At 41.4% G+C, this 20,385-nt stretch overlaps 1 protein-coding gene across 2 annotated transcripts in view; it reads right to left on the bottom strand.

The window, feature by feature from the left end:
* Positions 1 to 20,385, bottom strand: part of Znf462 (zinc finger protein 462) — a 143,669-nt gene that overhangs the window by 30,687 nt on the left and 92,597 nt on the right. For both annotated transcript variants that reach the window (XM_090330385.1, XM_090330386.1), the window contains exons 8-9: positions 2,962 to 3,229; positions 1,387 to 1,523 (exon numbers count right to left, since the gene is read on the bottom strand). In XM_090330385.1, the coding sequence (XP_090186511.1) occupies positions 1,387 to 1,523; positions 2,962 to 3,229 (405 nt within the window). The remainder of the gene's footprint in view (positions 1 to 1,386; positions 1,524 to 2,961; positions 3,230 to 20,385) is intronic.

Raw genomic sequence — 20,385 nt, 5'->3', positions numbered from 1 at the left:
CTCTTAGCCAAGCAAGTATTCATGACCTTCATGTGGAATCTCTCTTTGCTGCACATCCCTCCACCCTAAAATCTCCACTCAGAGAAGACTAGACACTGATCTCATGATGCATCAAAACCCTGATCCTAATAGGCAATAACATGAGGAAAAAAAGGGAAGTGACCATAGCCCTCGAGGACTCACCATTTCTGCTCACTCAGCACCAAGTGATGGCCCTCCACTCAAGCTGGGCTGGGGCACAGAGCCATGGGAACACATGGACTGCGGGGACCAGAAGCCAGGTGACTGAGGCAGAACTCCAGGGGGGAGTTCTTGGGCCAAGAATTCTTGCCTAAATGTTGCTATGTTGCACTGCCATCATCCAGCTTGCAGGTGGATGTCCCAGCCAGCAAGCATCTCACATCTCATTAGCATGCAGTGAGGAGGCGGGGAATCTGGGCATACTAAATGCTGAGCGTGCCATGGGGTTTGTAGTACACTGGGGGCATGACAGGAAGTATGCTGGCCAAAGGCAGTGGCTCAGAGAAAATATGGGCTACCTTACAAACGTATTCCAATAGCCAGTGTTTCCCAGAGAGTAGATGACACACATTTCTCTGAAAAGTATTCTCAGGTTAGGGGCAAAAAAAAAAAAGGACAGGAAAGAAGAGTATGAAAGGAAGGGAGGGAAAGAAGAGATGAAGAAGTAAGCTGGACCTATCAGGAGATGGCTATTCCAGAAATCATTTTCCAAGGCCTGCAACTCAAGTCTTTTCATGACAAAGTAGGTTTTATGTGGTTTATTACTGAGAGCCAATGTTTATACACACGTGTGGAGCTCCACACTTTTTATCTCTTCCTAAGTGAGAGGTTAAACATGGTAGGATTCAGAAAACAGAGTGTTAATGTAATGCCCAGTCTATGGAGTTTGTAAACTCTCATTTTTCTGAACTCTTTCTGCTTCTCCATCTTCTTGTACATTTTGCTTCGGAAGTCTTTTGCAAAAGAATTTCTCACAATCATGTAATCCTTCAGATTTTTCATTTGCCCCCACTCACCCTTCCTGTCTCTCATTCCTTTCTTCCTGGAGGATTCCCTTCTCCACCTGATTGTGGGTACCAAAAATCCCCTCATCCCAGCATCCCTGCTCTACAGGAAGAGCACATTCGGAGCCCACACATTCCTTTCACTTCCCACCAGGGGGAGGAAAATCTCTTAGCAGGAAGGCAGTTGTTTTGTTTGTTTGTTTGTTTGAAGTCACTTTGGGTGTGACAGTGGATGTCCTGAAGCAACAGGGATCAGGCAGAGGTGGTTGATGGGTCTGTGGTTCTGGGAGATGGTTTATAGGATACCGCCGTGCTGCCTCCCAACAGCACCCCAGGGAAACCGAGTCAGGCAGCGGCTTACCTCGGTGCAGCACGATGTGGTCGATCATGTTGCGCTTGTATTTGGTGTGATAGAGGCAGAGAGGACAGCGGAGATCTTTGGGACCTTCCTCAGGGACCGCCGAATGCCCAGCTTCCACATGCATAGTAAAAGCAGATCTAAGAGACAGGGCAGGGACAGGGGCCATAAGAATGACAAGGGGTTCCCTCGTGTGGCCATCTCCTGCCAGCCACCCCTCTGCAAGTGTTCACGTGTGACTCTTTAACTTGAGAAGGCCAATATTGTCACTGGACGAGAATTAGGGTTTAGTTTGAAAAGAAACCAATTCCCCAGATATCTTCTGCTTGAAAATTAGGAGATGCTTGTTAATAGCATGAACAAAGGCTGTAGGAAGGAAGACCAATTTCATGCCTGGAGAAGGGAGGCTATTTCAAAGCTAGATTGATTTACCAATTGCCTATGTGAATCTTCCAGATAAAGAGAGAGGGCAAGGGCATTCACAGGGTCAAAATGGCTGGTGACTCAATTCAGAAACGCTCAAATCTTCGAAAACTTACAGAGCCTAAGCTGGACACTGGTGGCTCAGATCTGCAATCCTAGCTACTCAGAAGGCTGAGATCTGAGGACGGTGGTTTGAAGCCAGTGCCCAGCATCACATAATAGTATCTTCAGTTTACAGGAGGACATGGAGACAGATGGCATGGCCATCAAGTGGCTTTGCATTCTCCACTGCCCATACAACATCTCACAGGAGGTATGAAATTGCAGGAGCTGAGAAGAACCCCATTTCCTCATTGAATTCACCAATGCTGTCAAACCCAGTGACAAAGAGGACTTGGTCTACACGTGATGGTTCTTCTGTGACTGCTTAAGTCTTTGCTTTTTAAGGTTGGCGGATTGATTCCCTATGTGTCTTCGATACCACCGTCTTATGACAGGAACAGAGATGTCACAATTGCTGGATATTCTCTTTGGATTGAATTTTATCTCTGAGTGCTTCTCCTCTCCCCCAATTCACCCCCCAACCCCGCTCCAATAAAAACAAGTACATTTAAAGAATCTAGGTGTGAAAAGTAAGTGTCTCTATTTCTAGCACTGAGGAAACAGAGTTAGGAGAATCAATTTTGATGCTACCATGGACTACCTAATAATAATAATAGTAATTATAAATAATGATAACTATGATAGTAACCATAATAATAATAATAGCAATAGCAATAATAGTAAAACTATAATAAAATAACTATAATAGTAATAATAATAATAACAATTATCATAGTAAATGAGATTTTTAAATCTCTAAATTAAAAGAGAAGGTGAAATTTTCTGAAGGGAAAACTGTACTGGGCCAATGAACTGTTTTGCTGAGATCTTACCACTCAGGAATCTACTTGCTCTGATTTTTAAATTCATTTGCCTTGACATAGCTCTTTAATCTTCCTATCAGTAATGTGAAACCAGCTTCTTTTATGAAGACTGGTAGTCAACCTCTTCAATCATCCCATAGATAGGGCCTTCCCTGAGCTCTAGGTAAGAAGGTTACAAGGGACAGAGTGTGTTGAGGGCTGGGGCAAGGGCAGTAGTTAAGCCACTTACTTAAAGCCTGTGTAAAAGGTGCAGTCTTTGCACTTGAAAAGCTTCTTCCCGCCATGCTTATCCCGGTAGTGGCGTCGGATGCTCTGGATGTAGCCAGAGGAGAATTCACAGAATTCGCAGTGAAGAACGGCTTCGCTTTTCTGCTCCGAGCCAGCAGCAGCCCCAGAAAGAGATACAGGGCTAACTCGGCTGTTGTTTCTTGCTAAAGCAGCCGACTGATAGTGGTTCAACTGCTGCTGGACATCCGGGGGCTCTGAGTAGGAAGAATCTGTGGAGAGATGAAGAAAATGACACATAGGGCACAGGGGACTCCATGGAGGCCGACTCCTAAATGCCCTTCCCATTAGAGACTTCCCCTAAAAAGCTTCCCTGAGATAACTGACAAGTTAGAATAAACACATGGTTAAGGCTATAGACACATGTACACTGTGAATCATTCCAACACTGAATTACTGAAGTCATCCACCTCTGAATGGCTACTTTTCTTTGGTGTGTGTGGTGAGCATTCCATTAAGATCAGGGACATCTACTTTACATGACATTTCCCTCCCTCCCTCCCTCCCATATTAGTTATTAGGGTTTGAACTCAACAGCCTGGTCACTGTCTCTTAGCTGTTTCATTTAAGCTTGGTGCTCTACCACTTGAGCCACAGCTTCACTTTTGGCTTCTTGCTGGCTAAGTGGAGATCAGAATCTCACAGACTTTCCTACCAGGGCTGTCTTTGGACCTTGATCCTTAGCTCTCAGCTACCTGAGTAGCTAGGAAAACAGGTGTGCGCCACCTGCAACCAGTGGGTGACATATGGTCTTTTCTAGCTGAAGATAACCTGCCCAGCTTTGTCTTTGATCTTGACTTTCCTCTTCCCACCCAGAGCTGGTAAATGCACGTAGGAAGGAAGTGCTATCTCTTTGAATCTGAAATTGAGGGTTCGTGGGATTTAAAAATAAAATCCTGAGGTAAAAGGTTTCAAAGTGAAAGAAGAAAATAAAGTGTTGTTTTAAGAACACCCGTCCGCACTGGTGACATAAACAAACCCACAAAGTCTACATGGGAAGGAAGGTGGATGATGCAGTCTCTCTACTCTTCCAGCCCAGAATTATTCACAACAAACCAAATTTTATTTAAAAAAAAAGGAAAAAAGGAGGAGAAAAAAATTGTCTTTAACAGAAACACTCACACACATGGCATTCACACAAATCTAAAAGTGCTTTATGCCTCCACAGTCAAGTGATTTAAATTTCAAAATATACATATATAAAAAATCCAAGTGTGTTCTCCCCTGGAATAAATGTTTAAAGCTTAGTCAGCATTAAGATGGAGATTTATTCATAAATCCCATGAAAATGAAATTCCAAACAAGTTTCTCCGAAAGGTATTTTCAAGTTTGCAATTTTGAGAAAAATGTCGGAAATGACAGGCTCAAAATCTTAACCGTGAGGAGCTTTTGGTGGCACATGGAGGAGAAATCAGATCTGGAGAGGAAGGCTTAAAAGGAGTTTCTTCTTTAAATAGGAGAGAAAAGGAAAAAGAAAAGAAAGAGAGCAGGAGAGAGCAAGTGAACAAAACGTCTTGAACCCTTTCCCACCACGTTGCTTAGAAAGTGGAGGTTAGAATTCAACATTGTCCTTCCAACCTGCAGCTGTCCATGAATGCCACAGAGGAAATCTATACATACCACATGGAAGAATTTCAGGGTAACTCTCCTCGAAAGGAAAACAAAGGGCTTTTTTCTTCAGCTTTTCATCGAGCAAGAGGGGAAAGGGGATAGGAACTATACAAGCTTCCTCTTGATTTGATGGACAGTTAATTTTCCAAAGCATGCACCCCTGAGGCGGGACATGGAGGAATTCTGTAAAACCCACATTTGATGAGACCACAACCATCCATCCTGTAGGCTTTTGGAAAAGAAAGCACAAAGCCAGAGCAGCCTCCCTCGTTATGGGCCACCTCTTGTCTTCAAAAATACTAAGATGCCTTCTTTCCTTGTTTTCTGCCACAATCCTTAATTCACACTCCTCAAGACTGAGGAGAAGGAAAAACTGAAAAAAACAAAAAAACCTTTGCAACCTTTGCAAATTGTGAAGCAATCTTCCATACAAAATAATTAAAACAAAAGGAAACTTGAAAGATCTCTCCAAGCCTCCATGGGTTCATTACCAGATGTGAAAGAGAAGACAAAGGAAGAAAGGAATGACACAACTGGATTCCTTTGACTTGATTCTTTCATCTCCTTTATTCTTTTAGCCTCCACCAGTGAACCCACTCAGGACCACAATAATGCAATTGTCAACTTGTCATTCTTTCTTTCAATAGCAAGTTTGTTTACCATTTCATGGATTGTTTGAAATTTTTTTTGTGTTTAAGCCCTCAAGACTCAATTCTGCTTAAAACACACATAATGGAACACTAGATATGCTGTATCTCCTCAGTTAACACAATTCTCACACCCAGGTTGAAAACTGCCTCTCGGTAGCCTCAGAAAAACCAGTCTTCTTGGTGGTCTTCATAGCCCTGCAGAATAGAAATTCTGAAGCGACCACAGCTGAAGATTCATCCTGCTGTTCAAGATCTGTCCACTAGCCACAAATCCATCCAGAGACCAAAACAAATACCCCAAAGAACGATCCATTTCTGAAGAAGCACCTGAAATCACCTTTGTGACCTCGAACACACCTCAGGGAGTGTTACAGGGGAGTCTGGATGATGGCACTGAGTACCAGACAATTTCTAATCCCTTCCCATCAAAGTGATAGAGGCATAAAACTCAGAAACCACATGGATCCTTCCCCTTAGCTGCTATTTACAGCCAACTCAAACTGGGCACTCAGCCAGTAATCCTAGCTACTCAGGGGGCTGTGATTTGAAGACCATAGTTCAAAGCTAACCTGGGCACAAAAGCCCACAAGACCCTCATCTCCAATTAATGAACAAAAAGTTTTAAGTAGAGATGTGGCTCAAGCAGTAGCACTTCAGTACACAAAGAAATCGATCATGTATCTTATTTTTAGGAATGACTGCATATTATTCCATCCATCTCAAAGAAACCTTTTAAACAATTCCTTTGGTATTGATATATGATAAGAAGTTGGGAGAAATAAAAATGAAACTCATCATCTACCACGTGAGAGAAACCCTTGTTTTTTTCCCCCTCCTGGTTACAATCAGATGGACAAAAGTATTCACAAGGAGAAGCAAATCCCACAGTTAGGATACACCTTTAATAATGCCCATGTGACAACCTTGTAGATTCTGCAGATTTATTTTCTCTTTGCTGCCAACAGCGTCAATCCCTTCTCCTTCTTTCTCTCTTTTAAAGTTCATGCATAATGTTCAATTTTTAACACACTGGGCAATAAAGTGACAAAGACATGAATGTATGATTGGACTGCTCTTAAAAAAAAAAAAGCCAACTTGCTAACTGCATAGGATTCCAGTTGATATAGGAAGCCTGGCCCCAAGAGCAGAAGGAGGGTCATTTTATGCCCAGGTTAGAAAGGCAAACAGATTGTTAGCAGCGAAGGACATGTCACAGAAGCTAAAAATCATCATTAAACTATTTTTTCTTCATTCTGTGCTTAGGGAAAGAAAAGTTGTTTTTTTTTAAACCACCCTGTGTTTGAGGAGACAGAGTTTTGGTCATGCTAAAACAATGGATGAAGCACAATGGGAAATTCTGCGCCCAAGGGTAGGCTGTGCTAAGGTAGTGTATTTGTTTGTTTGTTTGTTTTTGTTTTTTTCCCCAGCTACATCACCGTTAGTGTCTGAAATCAGCAGCAAAGTTAGGGTAACACAGCTCACTTGTGATAAGAGCTCACAGCCTAATGTGACCACACGTTCCTGCCACACACCCTTGACATACAACAGTCTAAGAAGGGTTTAATGCCTGGACTTGTGGTTTTATTTATGTGCAAATTTAATAAGCTGAATTTGCTTACATTCTATGTAGCTATCTATTTTGTAAATTATCTATCACGAGGAAAGAATTCTGTTTGGTAAAATTATGCCCAAACTACATGATTAGCAACTATGCCATGCATAGATGGGGATACCAACTTTGCCAGTGAGGTAAAGCTGAGAATGACTGGTCACATAGCAACCAAGAGACAGAGGCAGAGGCTTATCTGACTGTATAAATCAGTCTTCTCCACAACCCAGGTGACTTGGCAGAGTCCCATGACACAAATCATATGAATAAGAAAGAACACCAGAGTTCTCCTTGCAATAATCATACAGGAGAGAGAAGAGACAGAAAGCAGCAACAAGGCTGAACGAGTTGAGAAAATCACATTAGAAGGTTGACAAATAAGTCTGGGATGTAGCTCAGTGAGACAATTCTTATTATGCAAGTTATTATGAAGTTACTACCACATCATCATCATCATCATCATCATCACCACTACCACCACCACCACCATCACCACAAGGGAAGACAAATGATAGAATATTTAAGAAATAACAGTAAGAAATCTCTGAAAGGAAAGAACAAAAACACAAGCCATTTTAGAGTAAAATAAAACACAATTCCTGGGAGACAAGAGGAGTATTCAAAGCTGCCAAATGCTGTATAGAAACAACACAGGAGACGTTTCTAGAAGCAAACTACGCAAGTGGACATAGCAGATTCTCAAGGGTTGGAAACCCATCTGTCTAAAAGCTATACTTTAGTTCGATGCATATTAGATTGCTTTTAAAAAATAAAGCTCAAAATTCTTAAAAGGGATGGAGCTAGGACAAATGGCAGTGGAAGGTGAGTGGTTTTAGATGGTTCTAGAGCAGGTTAGTATTTTAAAGCAGGAAAGGACTGAGATCCAGAAGGACCTTTCTATTCCTCTCGTTTACTCACGTTTCTGAAGAAAGGGTCCTTACTCATTCTAAATGATCAGTACCAGGGTTCTTTAACTCTACCCCCCACTTCCCACCGGCCCCCCACCAGGGCAAGGGCAGACTTAGCCAGCTTAGAAGCAAGCACAAGAGAGTTCACTTTATAAAGACTAAGACAGAAAAGTGGCCTCTAGAAGAACAGTAAGGAGGAAAAGGAGGTGCTTTCCTAAGTATCCACAGTCCCATGCCAGGGCAGGTCAGACTTGGGTTATGCAAGGTCAAAGAAGAGATGTAGTAGGGTGCCTTCTCGCAACTTAGATCTCTTTACATGATACTGAGCAGAAGGCAGGTAGGAAAATACAGCTCTTCCCTGCCTCTGGCAAACTTATTCCATTGATTGAAGGAATAAAAGAAGCAAAGAGAACAAATGAACAGTAACAGGAGAGTTTAACTACTGGGAGATTAGGGAAGACGCAAGGAAGAGTGAGAATCAATTGGGCAGTAAATCGAGGGAGCTGTGTAGGATGGCCCCTCGCACACTGTGTGATGCAGAAAAGAAGCCATATCAGAGATCAATTCTCAGTTTTCTACAGCTGTACTTAGGGGCTAAGCAGAAAGGAGAAGAACTCTGAAGAACTTTGGTGCCAACAACCACAGTGAGCTAGATGTGTGTGTCTGTCCTGGGGCTTGAACTCAGGGCCGGAGTGCAATCCCTGAGCTTTCATGTTAAAGGCTAGTGCTCTGCCACATGAGCCACAGCTCCATTCCTAATTTTTTTAAGGGGGAAGAAGGGGTGTGGTTAACTGGAGACAAAGAAGTCTCATGGACTTCTCTACCCAGGCTGGATTTGAAGCAAGATCCTCAGACTGCAGCCTCCAGAGTAGCTAGGATTACAGGTGTGGCGTGAACCAGATTTTTGTGCAGAACTTGGAAGAGGCTTAATGAGTAGTGAGAATCAAGTACTAGAAAATAGTGGGAGACAAACATTTCAGACAAGCAAACCTTGAAGGTGGTCAGAAGCCAAATGGGTACATTCGACCTACTACTCACTCAAGCAAATATTTTTGGAACATCTAAATGAATAGGAGATATTATACTGGGACAATATAACTTGATCCTTGCTTTCAAGCAACTTCCAATCTAAGAAAGACATGTCGAGATTGATTAAGATACAATGCAAAAAATATTTTAATAAAACCATTTACAGCCAGGCACTGTGGCTCATGCCTGTAATCCTAGCCACTCCGGAGGCTGAGATCTGAGGATCACAGTTTAAAGCCAGCCTGGGCACGAAAGTCTGAGAGACTCTTATCTCCAATTAATCACTAACAAAGGGGGAATGGGGCTGTGGCTCAAGGAGTAGGTCAGTAGCCTTGAGCTTAGGGACAAGGTCCAGGCCCAGGGGTAGGGTGGTAGCCTGGAGCTGAAGAGCTCAGGGACAGCCCCAGGCCCAGAGATCAAGCCCCATGACCCACCAAAAAATAAAACAAAAACATCTACAAAGAGGTATCTGGATGAAGAGCTGACTGGCCCTTGATGATGATAGCAAGGAGAATTAAGGAGATGATGTTAAGAGAAACCTAAGTGTTTAATGAGATTAACATGGGATGTTCAGTTCACACTTCCACTTTGAGTAATTTTGGAGAAAGTAAACAGACATGAAACAACTGCATTCTTACCACAGTATGATTTTTTTAAAAGTGACTTAATTCCCTTAGGAAGAAAGGAAAGACAGGAGGGTGAGAAGGATGAGTCTGAACAGAAAAACACATACATCAGAGGGTGGAGTGAGAGTAGTGTAAGTCACAATTTAAAGCCTCCAAATTCAAAAATAGCACAGAAAATCCCAACTATTTTCTTCAGAAAAAATTAACCATTTAGAACCAACTAGAAGTACAATGTTAACTAGGGATAATTTAACTAAAAACATTGTAGTGGGTGGCTTGTGCTCTAGGGATTTAGACACAGGTGGCTTGTGCTCTAGGGATTTAGACACACAAGGAGACTCCCTACAGGGCATGTCCACCCATTGACCAATTATACCCAAGCACACCCTAACAGGGAGAAGGAAATGGAGTCCTAGCTATTGCTGTCCTGGTGCAGACACCAGCTCCAGATGCCCACCTCTGACAAAGAGTTGATTTTTCTCTTTTACTTTCAAATAAACCTGCTCTGCCTGCTTTAAACATGTCCCTGCCCTTTCATTCTTTAATCTGCTGACAAAAGGAACCTGAATTCTAGACAGTATCAATACAGTATAATTCTAATAATCTCCTACCCTGGTCTTCCTTCCAGCAAGATCTCAGGGGCAGAATGCGTATCATAGACATATAACATACATGATGTTGCACTGTTGCCAAATAGCCTTCCTCTCTTAAACTGGTACATATAACATTTTGGTGTATCCTATTCTCCAGCCTCTCTTCCGGCTAGTGCCCAATTCCTAGAATATTCTCTATCTGGCATCATTGCTGGTTTTGAGGAGGGCTACTCGCTGTTCTTTCTCTCCTTTTTCCCTAGAAAATTCCTACCCAGATTATAAAACTCATCTGAAATGTCACCTCTGTAAAGAGGCAATAATCTCAATAATCCAAGAAAACTTTCTGTTCAATACTACACTTTGCCAGCATGTACATATTGTGGTGCTAGCCCTGACCTCATTCCACTGTACTTCATGCAACACTCGAATTATAAGTCCTCTTAAGCAAGTTCTGCCAACACACTTGGCTAGACCAATGCCCCACACTTAAAACAGCCTGACCAAGAAGTCCCATGGCAAAAGTGGTATGTGGGTTGGTATTGTGTTCTACTCTAGGCAGGTCTACCCATTTCTAATTCCTGGAATTGAGTTCACACTACTAAGAATTAGTTTGACTTCTAAAGGGTGAAGGCAGACCAGGGATGCAGCAAGGTCCTGTACTTGCTAGACAAGCACTCTATCACTAAGCTCCACCCCCAGCCTCTTCCCAAACATTTCTATCCATGTAAGTTATATATGGTATTATGCATATTCCACATAAGCAAGATTCTGTAAGATGATGAGCTCTATAGGTATAAAAAGTTATTCCAATGAAAACTACATTGAATACTTTGAAAAGACTTGATAAAGTCAAGTTGCTATAAAAAATACTGTCAAATTACATTTGGGTGAGATGAACTATAAAAGGTTGAGAACATAAAAATCTAGAACTCTGTTCGGAGACTGTTTCACAAATATCTCAGTTCTCATTCTGCTTAAAAGAAATTGAAGTTGCAATCCCATGTGCTATAATGTAGGAGTGTGGTCCAGGCAGGAGAGAAAATAGAGCATCCTTTTAAATATGTGGGCTCAATCCTGCAACACACTACTAGAAAATGAACATATTGGAATTTTAAGTGAAAAATTATTGCTTACGGTGTTTAGAAAAGAGCTTTACAGGTAGTGATGACATTATTATTTAAAAAAAAAACCTAGAAAACGTGTTGGCAACAATGTGAAGAAACAAGGAACGTTTTATAATATTAGTAGAAATGGGAAGGGGTCTGCCACATAGCATGAGTGTTCCTTTAACAAAGACAAAATAGACTGGCAATCCCCAAAAGCCTGAAATGAGGCTCTTCAAGGGATGACCGCCCAACTTCCAGCGTGCAGGCTCACTGTAATATTTCTTCTAGTAGCCAGGAGTGGAAACAACCCACATGTTCATGGGCCGATAAGTGGAAGGAAAAATGCACACACACACACACACACACACACACACACACACACACAATGGAGTGTTTTATTCAACTTTTAGAAAAGAAGGAAATCCTGTCCTGTGATACAACATGGCTAAAACCAGAGCACATTATGCTAAGAGCAAGACGACAGTCACTAAAGAACAAATGTGACATGATTGTACTACTACAAGGTATTGAGAGGAGTTAACTGAAAGGGCTGGAAAATAGAACAGGGGTGTCTTTGGAAAGGTGGACAGGAAAGTGAGAAGTTACTGTTCAATGAGAATTACAGTTATATAAGATGAAAAAGTTATACAATAATGTACACAGAGTTAACAGCACTACTGCACTGTATATTGAAAATCTGATAAGAGAGTAGATTAGATTTCATGTTGGATGTTTGTTGTAACCACAATAATATTTTTCCATGATTTTTTTAGTCTGGTAAATTCTTTACAAATTGAATACACTTTAATTATCATTGTAATTATTTAATTATGATACTTAAGTACCTAAATAGGACCTTAAGAAAAGTTTGCTGAACCAAATCTGTGTACAGCTATGCGATTACCACATATTTAGATGCATGTATGGGCTGCATATCCCTTAATAGACAGTCTTAAGTTTTTAGATTAGTATGTCCCATGATTTCAAAAAACATACTTAATTTAAGATGATTTTTCAGGATTTGTCTGAATGCCTTTGCAATCTCTGTTTCACTTTCTTTCTCCATATAGTTACTGTTCACTTTGTGCTAATAACACCAAAGACGATCTCACATCCAGAGTAACAACAAAAACTACAGCTCATCAAGGCTCCTTTCCAATGATTTCCTTAAGAATCTCAAAAATGTTCTTTACAATGAGCCATTTCAGAAGAAAGTTGTTGCTAGAAGCTAAGCTGTAGAAGACGAACATGTCAACTTTTTCCCTATAGTGCCTAAGGGGGAGCATAAATCTCGAGAGGCAGCTACACTATTTTATTTCCTTCTTTTGATTATGGCTTGAAAATCTCCAGGCCAAGGACTCTGGCACCTCCTTGTCTTCTATCATCAGTGTCATTCTCTGGCCTGGACACACAAGATTATGATACAATGGCGGGGAGGGGGGGGGGAGACAATGCATGCTGGATGACTATATATAGGAATTCTAGGCTTGGTTGTCATGGAGGCAAACGGAAAAACAAATGCTTAATCCTCAAAATAAGGTTAAGGCCAAACTTGAAGGAAACATACACTGAAAACTTCCTGCCATTCTGATGAGTAAAAACAAAACCTTGAAATAGGATCAGGGAATAGATGAGAGAGAAAAACTAAAACAAACAAATAAACAAAAATTATTCTTCAAAACTCCAGAAACACTGGGGAGGGGGAAGCAGGGAGAAGTGGAGAAGGTGGTGGCTCTTTTTTTGAGATATTGTTTCCTATCACAGTCCAGCTCACTTGAAAGGGTCTCTCCAAGACTTTACACACCATGTTTTATCCTCTATTTTGGGGAAGAGTCCTAGGACAAAGAAGATTCCTAGGGTTTCTTTTTACTCCTGTCTCTGGAGACAAAGTCATTGGTCTTTTTCATTTTTTTTTCCCGAATGGCATCACCATTTATAAAGTTGATGAAATAAAAATAAATGCTCTGATTCATTGTCTTTCTTTCAGTAAGCCATAAAAAAGTCTTTCTCCATTGGTTCAATTTTCTGGAAGGCATTATGATCTTCTTACATTATGATCTTCTTGCCACTGCTTAGTTCAGGCCCTGAGGGTTCCTTGTGGGAACGTATATTGCAAAATGTTTATAACTGACTTTCTATTTCCCATTGTTCTTGTTCCCTTTAGATTCCTTTGCATCCTGAAATGCAACTATGATCATGTTATTCCTTTATCCAAGAAGAATATTCCATACTCTGGACCATGGGAATCAAGTCCTTTGTACTTTTCCTAACCAATTATCATCCTAGACTCACACTCCTCACACACTGTGCTTAATGGCAGCCACAGAGAAAGTTTCTAACATTAACTTTCTTGCAATATCCTTCCTTAGACTTTTCAGCCTAACATACTGAAACTAATCTATCAAACCGAACTCAATTCAAATCTGCTGTCACTATGAAGATTTTCCTCTATTCTTTTGGATACGCTTACTCAATTCTCCCACTGGGTTTCTCCTACTGGTGCTCATCATGCTATATTAAGAGCAACTTACTTTACCCCACCAGACTTTGCAAGCAGGCTGTCCATGCATCTATTCATCTAACTATAACTTCTTATCTTTTTGCAGGTTGATAGGCTCCCAAATCAGCTCAAGTCCTGGCCTACATCAAATACTCAATAAGCAGTCGTAAATACCTGAGTTCAAACTGAACGCAGGGGGATGGATGGAAAACTCAAGAGTTACAGGAAAAGTTGAATGATCAGATGACACTCTTCTTGGGCTTCAGTTTAACAGTGCCTTTCCACTGAGGCACTAACCCACTTTTACCAAAACAAGTCTAGACCTTTGCAGATTACCTAGACAATAGCTTCTGAATATCAGGATTTCAACTCGATGGAATCCATCCACAGCTACGCCAAGAAACTGAAGGCATCATGTTCTGGTGTAGATCCTAAATCATCTTAAAACAGATGTTATCAGGACACTGGGAAGTCCAGTGTGAGTTTAAATGCTTCCTCTGGCAGCCCTCTTCCTTTTTTTGTGTGGCCATTGGTAGACACAGATACTTGTGAAAGGTTCACTTATAATACCTAACATGCATTTATAGCCTTCCATGACTCTTCTATAGTCAATGCCAAGGCCACGCAGATAGGGCCACTGGTAATCCATAAGAAGTTATTCCTGGATGACTTTCAGGTTCTTAGAACAACATTTTCTCCATACAAATGCTTTCCCAATTTTCCTCCATCAGGAAAGAATGGCCGAGGACTCCATCTTGTCCTAGATAGGGAATGTACAGACTATTCGTTGTGCATATGGTCTTATGGTAGCTCAGAAAGTCAGAGATAGCTTCATGTTACTGGGACAGTTGTCAGAAGAAACAGGAACATACCCTGGGGCATCTGAATGCCCCAGTTTCAGATCCCTCTGGCATCTCTTTCTGCCATAGCCATTAGGAAGCATTATAGGTATTCCTTCTGCACTAAATGGTATTGCAGCCTAAAGCCCCTCTCTATTCTTTAAACCCCTCCTGAAAATAGGCTGGAAATTTGCAGAGAAATATAGGAGTGTGTAGCCAAGGAGCCTTTTCCTAATTTTTTTTTTTCAGGGGGAGGGAGAGTGTTGTTGAAGGAAACTCTGGGTGGTATCTGCCATTGTTAATTGAGAAGCTCGTACAATACCAAATGCATAATTCACCTGTGACTCTTGAATAGCATGATGAGGAAGTAATGTTTCCTGCTGCTCGTTTAGATCATATAGATGTCTTTACAATGCTGAAAGATCCAACAAAAAAGTGTTGAGGACAAAAGCCTCTTTCTATAAATGACCTGGCCTCCACCATAGACAGCTTAGAGCATAACCCCACATGGTATTTAGAGCTAAGAGGTCTTAGGGAAAGCCATATGCCTCCTCAAGACCTGGCTGGAGGGAAGATGCCCACTGACTTCAAGGAGCCTGTCACAATGTGTGGCTGATGAGAAACAGAGATGTGACAGCCTAGACAGGAAACCATTGTGGAGATTTCTTAAAAGATGAATCAGAAAGAAAGGGCACATCTGGGTGTAAGCATATATATTTAGATACACAGCAAGCTGTAAGTAATGGTATGGAAATCAGGTGAGCAAGGTGATTGTTGATCAAGAAGACGAATGAACAGCCATACTTCAAAGCACAAAGATATTCTAAAACTGTCCCTGAGGTGATGCCTCTGAACCAACAAACCCAGTGGGTTTCTCTTGTCAGTACCCCCTCCCCACTTTTTTTTATTCCTTTTCGTTTTACCTGGTCCCATACAATATAAGAAAAAAAATCTTTGCTCTGGGTCAAAGCTGTACTTTTCATCATCATTAAAGTTCTTCCCCTAGGCTAGCTCCTCTACTCCAAACTCAACCAGACAGGAATATTCTTTAGGGACCCTGGGCTCAGGTGCAGGACATAATCCACCAAGAAGCCAGAGGGATCTGACAGGAAGTGAGATGCAGGCTCACCCTTTGTTACCTTAGCTAGCTTTACCAGCTAAGAACTGTGTCTGGAGCTTCTTAGAAAAGTCTCCAGCTTGCCGATGACTTTATGGAGTTTCAACTTGCCATTTTCTGGATGAGAAAATAAAGGAAGGAAATAGGGAGCAATATTCAGCTCTCGAGAGCCGGCTTATGAGCCTCCTTAGAGACCTGTGATGATTCTCAAGTATGCAAATCTCTGATTCTTTCTTTAACAATTCTTCCTATGTCATGTAAATTTTGTACTGAATCATAGTGTCTATAGTGTTTTTTCTTTGTCATGGGATTTGAACTCAGGGCCTGGGTGCTGTCTCTGAGCAGTGTTCGCTCAAGGCTCTACCACTTGAGCTGTAGGACCACTTTTGGGGTTTGGGTGGTTAAATATAAATGGAGATAAGTGTTTAAATATTTTACCAACTTTCTTGTCTGAACTGGCTTTGAACCATGATCCTCAGAATTTCAGCTTCCTGAGTTGTGAGCCTCTAGTGTTCAGCTATACAACACTCTTACGTTTTCCTGTTGGTACTAGGATTTGAACCTAGGGCCTCTTACTTGCTAAATAGTTGGTCTACCATTTGAGCTACCTCCTAGCCCATGTTTGTAGTTTTTCTACAGATGAAAAGAATATGGTCTCCCTATCTAGACTACATAATTGAGTGGAATGGGAGTGTTTCCCATTGCAGTAAGCAGGTGTGATAGTCATCCCAGCTCTAGGCACACAAGGTAGATGCTGTCAGTTCTGAGCAAAGCGAAGACCTTGGCTACTACTGGCACTAACCTGCTTGCTATGCTGTAGGTGGAGATGGCTGAAGCAGGGAGAGGATTAATAGTGGTGACTGGATCTAGTTCAAAGGCAGGGTTCTACCTGAACATTGTCATAGACAGATTAAGTCACCCTATTTTGCCAGGTAATAATACATGTATTGGTCATATACCAACTTCCATTGAAAGGCCTGCCAGAGCAAATTTAATTTCTAAACTAGAGTTGCCTTCCTGGCCAACTATTCTTGGGTCTATTTCCTTTTAACATTTGCATAATTGCCTTTATTTCTGAGCAAGATTCTTGGGAGTCTAGTTTATAGGTGTGTCCCATGATCCTGTTACCAGTGATGTCTTCTGCATCCCTGACACTCTGACCTGGTCTATCGTACACATCATCCAGTTGTTTTCCCATTTTAGTACTTCTTGCCACCTCACAGTGTTTATCTGGCCCTCCTCCCTTGCGATCTCAGGGAGATTTTTGTCACAAACTTCTCAGCTTGCATAAACTGGGAGCTTTCCTTTGTGACTGATGAAGGTCTCAGAGCTTCCCTGGGGACATCTGGCTCTGATAAGTACAGATCGCCCCTTGGGGCTCTTTGCCTGCTGTTCAATTTGAAAAACCAAAGGGTCTGCCTGCCTGACAGGAAACTCTTTCCTCCTTTCCACTGAAGGTCTAGAAAACACATGGAAAGGTAGTTAAGTGCAGAGGGGAAGAAGCAGCAAAAAGATCCCAGGAGGAAGGAACAGCAAGGCTTGGAGAGGACACAGTGGGACCCTCCGGAAGAAGAGGCGTGGTGAGGAATGATCCCTGGGAGAAGTGTATGGCCTAAATGATGGCTTCCCACCCTTAAAATTTTAAGTAAAGTCAATGTAGAAAGCCACTGAAAGGTTCTAAGCAGAGGAAGCATGAGCTCACAGTTTTACGTTTTCTGTGTCCATAAATTGCACCCACAGTCCTGATCAATTTTCTCTCAGATGAGGAAGGCAGCTTGGTACAAATGTACTCACGTTCCTTATTGGTGATGGAGCCCCATAACCCAGGATTCATTTTGTGATGTAAGAAGATACTACCTTTTCTCCTTTGGGTTTTATGTGTACTTTCAAACGATTTACTTGAAATTCAGTTCCTACTGCTTCTACTGAATTCTCACCTAGAAGAGATTATGGTTCTACCTATGCAAAGGAAAAAAGGAAACACAGTACTCTCAGTACTTTCTCTCTACAGAAGAACAAAACAAATGTAGAGGCGAGGGCTGGGAATTTGGCCTAGTGGTAGAGTGCTTGCCTAGCATGCACGAAGATACCACATACATAGAAAAAGCCGGAAATGGTCCTGTGGCTTAAGTGGTAGAGCTCTAGCCTTGAGAAAGCCCAAGGACAGTGCTCAGGCTCTGAGAACAAGCCTCAGGACTGGCAAAAAAAATGTAGAGGTGATTATGCAGTCCATAACTTGCAGTGATCAGCTGTGACTCCTTAGGTCTACTTCCTCATACTGAGTCTCAACAGTTTTAGATGTGCATTTTATTCCTTAAGTTGTTTTTCCCCACTGGTTCTGAGGCTTAGACCCCTTAAGGTTTAATATACCATGTGACAACTCAATGCTATTTTATAAAAGTGATATACTAATATTCTTCTGGATGGATAAGCTCTATATAATTCTTTGCTTATTCTTGTTATTGTGTCTACTCTAAGTTAGATGTTGAATGGAGACAAAGTTAATGAGACCTCATATCTCAGGAGCTCTCAGGTTGTTAGGGGAGATGAGTACGTCAGGTACTACAGCATGTGAGTACTCTAAGGATGGCACAGCTCTCATGGGAGTCAGTTTCTCTTCCTAGTGGTGTGGCTGGAAGACAGTGGGGCTCTGGAGAAAGCAAAGCCCAATCTTGATTTACTACAGACCAAAAAAAAGTGGATGAAACAAGTCCAGAGGCGGTGGACTAGTTTATCTACTTTCACCAATGGCTCTTATGAAAGCCATGAGGGAGAAAGAGAGAGAAAAATGGGACTCTTTCCCAGAGAATATGCTACTGGAACTAAGATACTACTTCAGTAAAGTAGATCAAAAATTCATTGAAGGAAGAATACCCTTCCCAGAAGATTCAGAAGAGAAAATAACTGGCAAGAAGTAGAAAGTGAGAATGCTGGCCTTTTAAGTGATTTAGAGGATGAGACTACAACTGAACGAATCAAGTTGCCAAAGGTCATACACAAGCATGGCATCACTACCTCAAATGCAGAGAGCTTTCCTGGGGGCTCCCTGGGATACCTTAGACTTTTTAAGAGAAAAAAAAAAACAGTGAAAAAGTTTCAAGGAAGAAGTGTGACAACAAAAACAGCTCTGACATCAGGTTGCTACTACTCCCTCCCCAAATCTTCCAAGTACCAACAGTGAGTTGGTGTTTCCCTCGAGACAGGGTCTCACTACAAAGCCCATGTTGGCCTTGAGCTCTGTAAAACCCAGTCTAGCTTTGACCCCGGAATTTTTCTGCCTTCACTTCCCAAGTGCTGGGATTTTAGGAGCATGCCCACAATTTCCTCAATGTTTTTTCCTTCTACCTAAAATATCAGGGAGATAGTCACATGTGGATGAAATGAAACAATGTTTGTACAAGACTAGTCATCACTAATTAAGAATGTATACTGAGAAATGTCCAAGATAATAAGCAATACTGTTGCACACTGAGATTTATCAATGCATTCTATCAGACCATTAGCATGAGAAAGGCTGTAGAGCTTCTTAGGCAAGATATTTCAAGCTTTGAAATTCAAATAAATTCCTACCAAACAGGGCTCCCAATTAAGTGCCATTTTCCAAACAACAAATTGTTTAGAACCGTGCGCACAATGTGAAAGAACTTCACTTAACTTGCAAGAATCCTCATTACTCTCTGGTGGATGATCACTTATTATAAATTAATAAAAGGAATTTCTATTTCTACTCCACTGCTTTAGTAATATTAATATTTCTTTAGTCCTGGAGAATATGAAAGCTCTCACATGGTATCTCATTTGATCTTTGAAATTGTCTTATGAAGCTGGCATCACTATTTTATGTATTAGACAAATCAGCATCGAACAATACACATGCACGATGTTGAGTGAACAGAATAGTCTATGTAGGACTGCCCATTTCATTGCAATGTGAATATTTCCTCAATTTGAACCTGCAGCAGTGCTCCAGCCATTTTCTGATCTAAAGACTATGAAGGAACCGATGATCTATCCTGATAACTGGCTTCCAAAAGGGTCATTTGTCTCTCATTTTCAGTAGCTCCAGTTGGGTGAAAATGATCCTTGCTGGCGTTTGCTCAATCAAAATGAATCCAATGAAACAAAACAAGAGTCACACTCCATGCGAGTGCAGCAGTGTGGCCCCAACATTCCTCCAACAAACAGCTGTGGAGAACTGGGGAAGAAGGGTTCTACGGAACATCTGGATGCTTCCTCTGAGGAAGAGTGCTTGACTGGAATCACCACAATCAAGAATGCCTGGGGTGGAACTTGGTTGGATCTACTTGTGGAATAATCCCATGTTGCAGACCTAGGGCTGTTTGTAAAGAATCTGAGGAGCATAAAGAGAGCTGTTCCCTCTGGTATGCAAGAAGAGGCTGGAGTTCTGAAGACTTAACTGTCTTCACAGAGATAACACTTCTCTGTCCTCTAGCACTCAATGTTTTTGTTTCTCTGGCCACATATAATGGGTGACAACTCAACCTATTGTCCTAGATATACGGTGACTTAGGGTACCGCAGAAATTAGGAGATAGAGGGTCTAAAGCTAAATAATAATGAAGCACTTCAAAGAGTCACTGAAAATAAAACCTATTATTTTGAAAGAGACAAAAAAATATTCATACATGGAACATAAATTTTTTTTAGGCTTCCGTCATGGAGTAATAAACCAAGATGCAATAGTATACTCCAAATCTATTAGCGAAAATGATCTTTATTGTTACCATAACAACATATAGAATTTGCTGTTTTTAATGTGT

The sequence above is a fragment of the Megascapheus bottae genome, chromosome 3 (genome assembly GCF_031878675.1).
Source record: "Megascapheus bottae isolate mThoBot1 chromosome 3, mThoBot2.hap1, whole genome shotgun sequence".
NCBI classification, from domain to species: Eukaryota; Metazoa; Chordata; class Mammalia; order Rodentia; family Geomyidae; genus Megascapheus; species Megascapheus bottae.
Note: the sequence above shows the minus strand (reverse complement) of the source record. Positions and strands in the feature narration are given on the sequence as shown.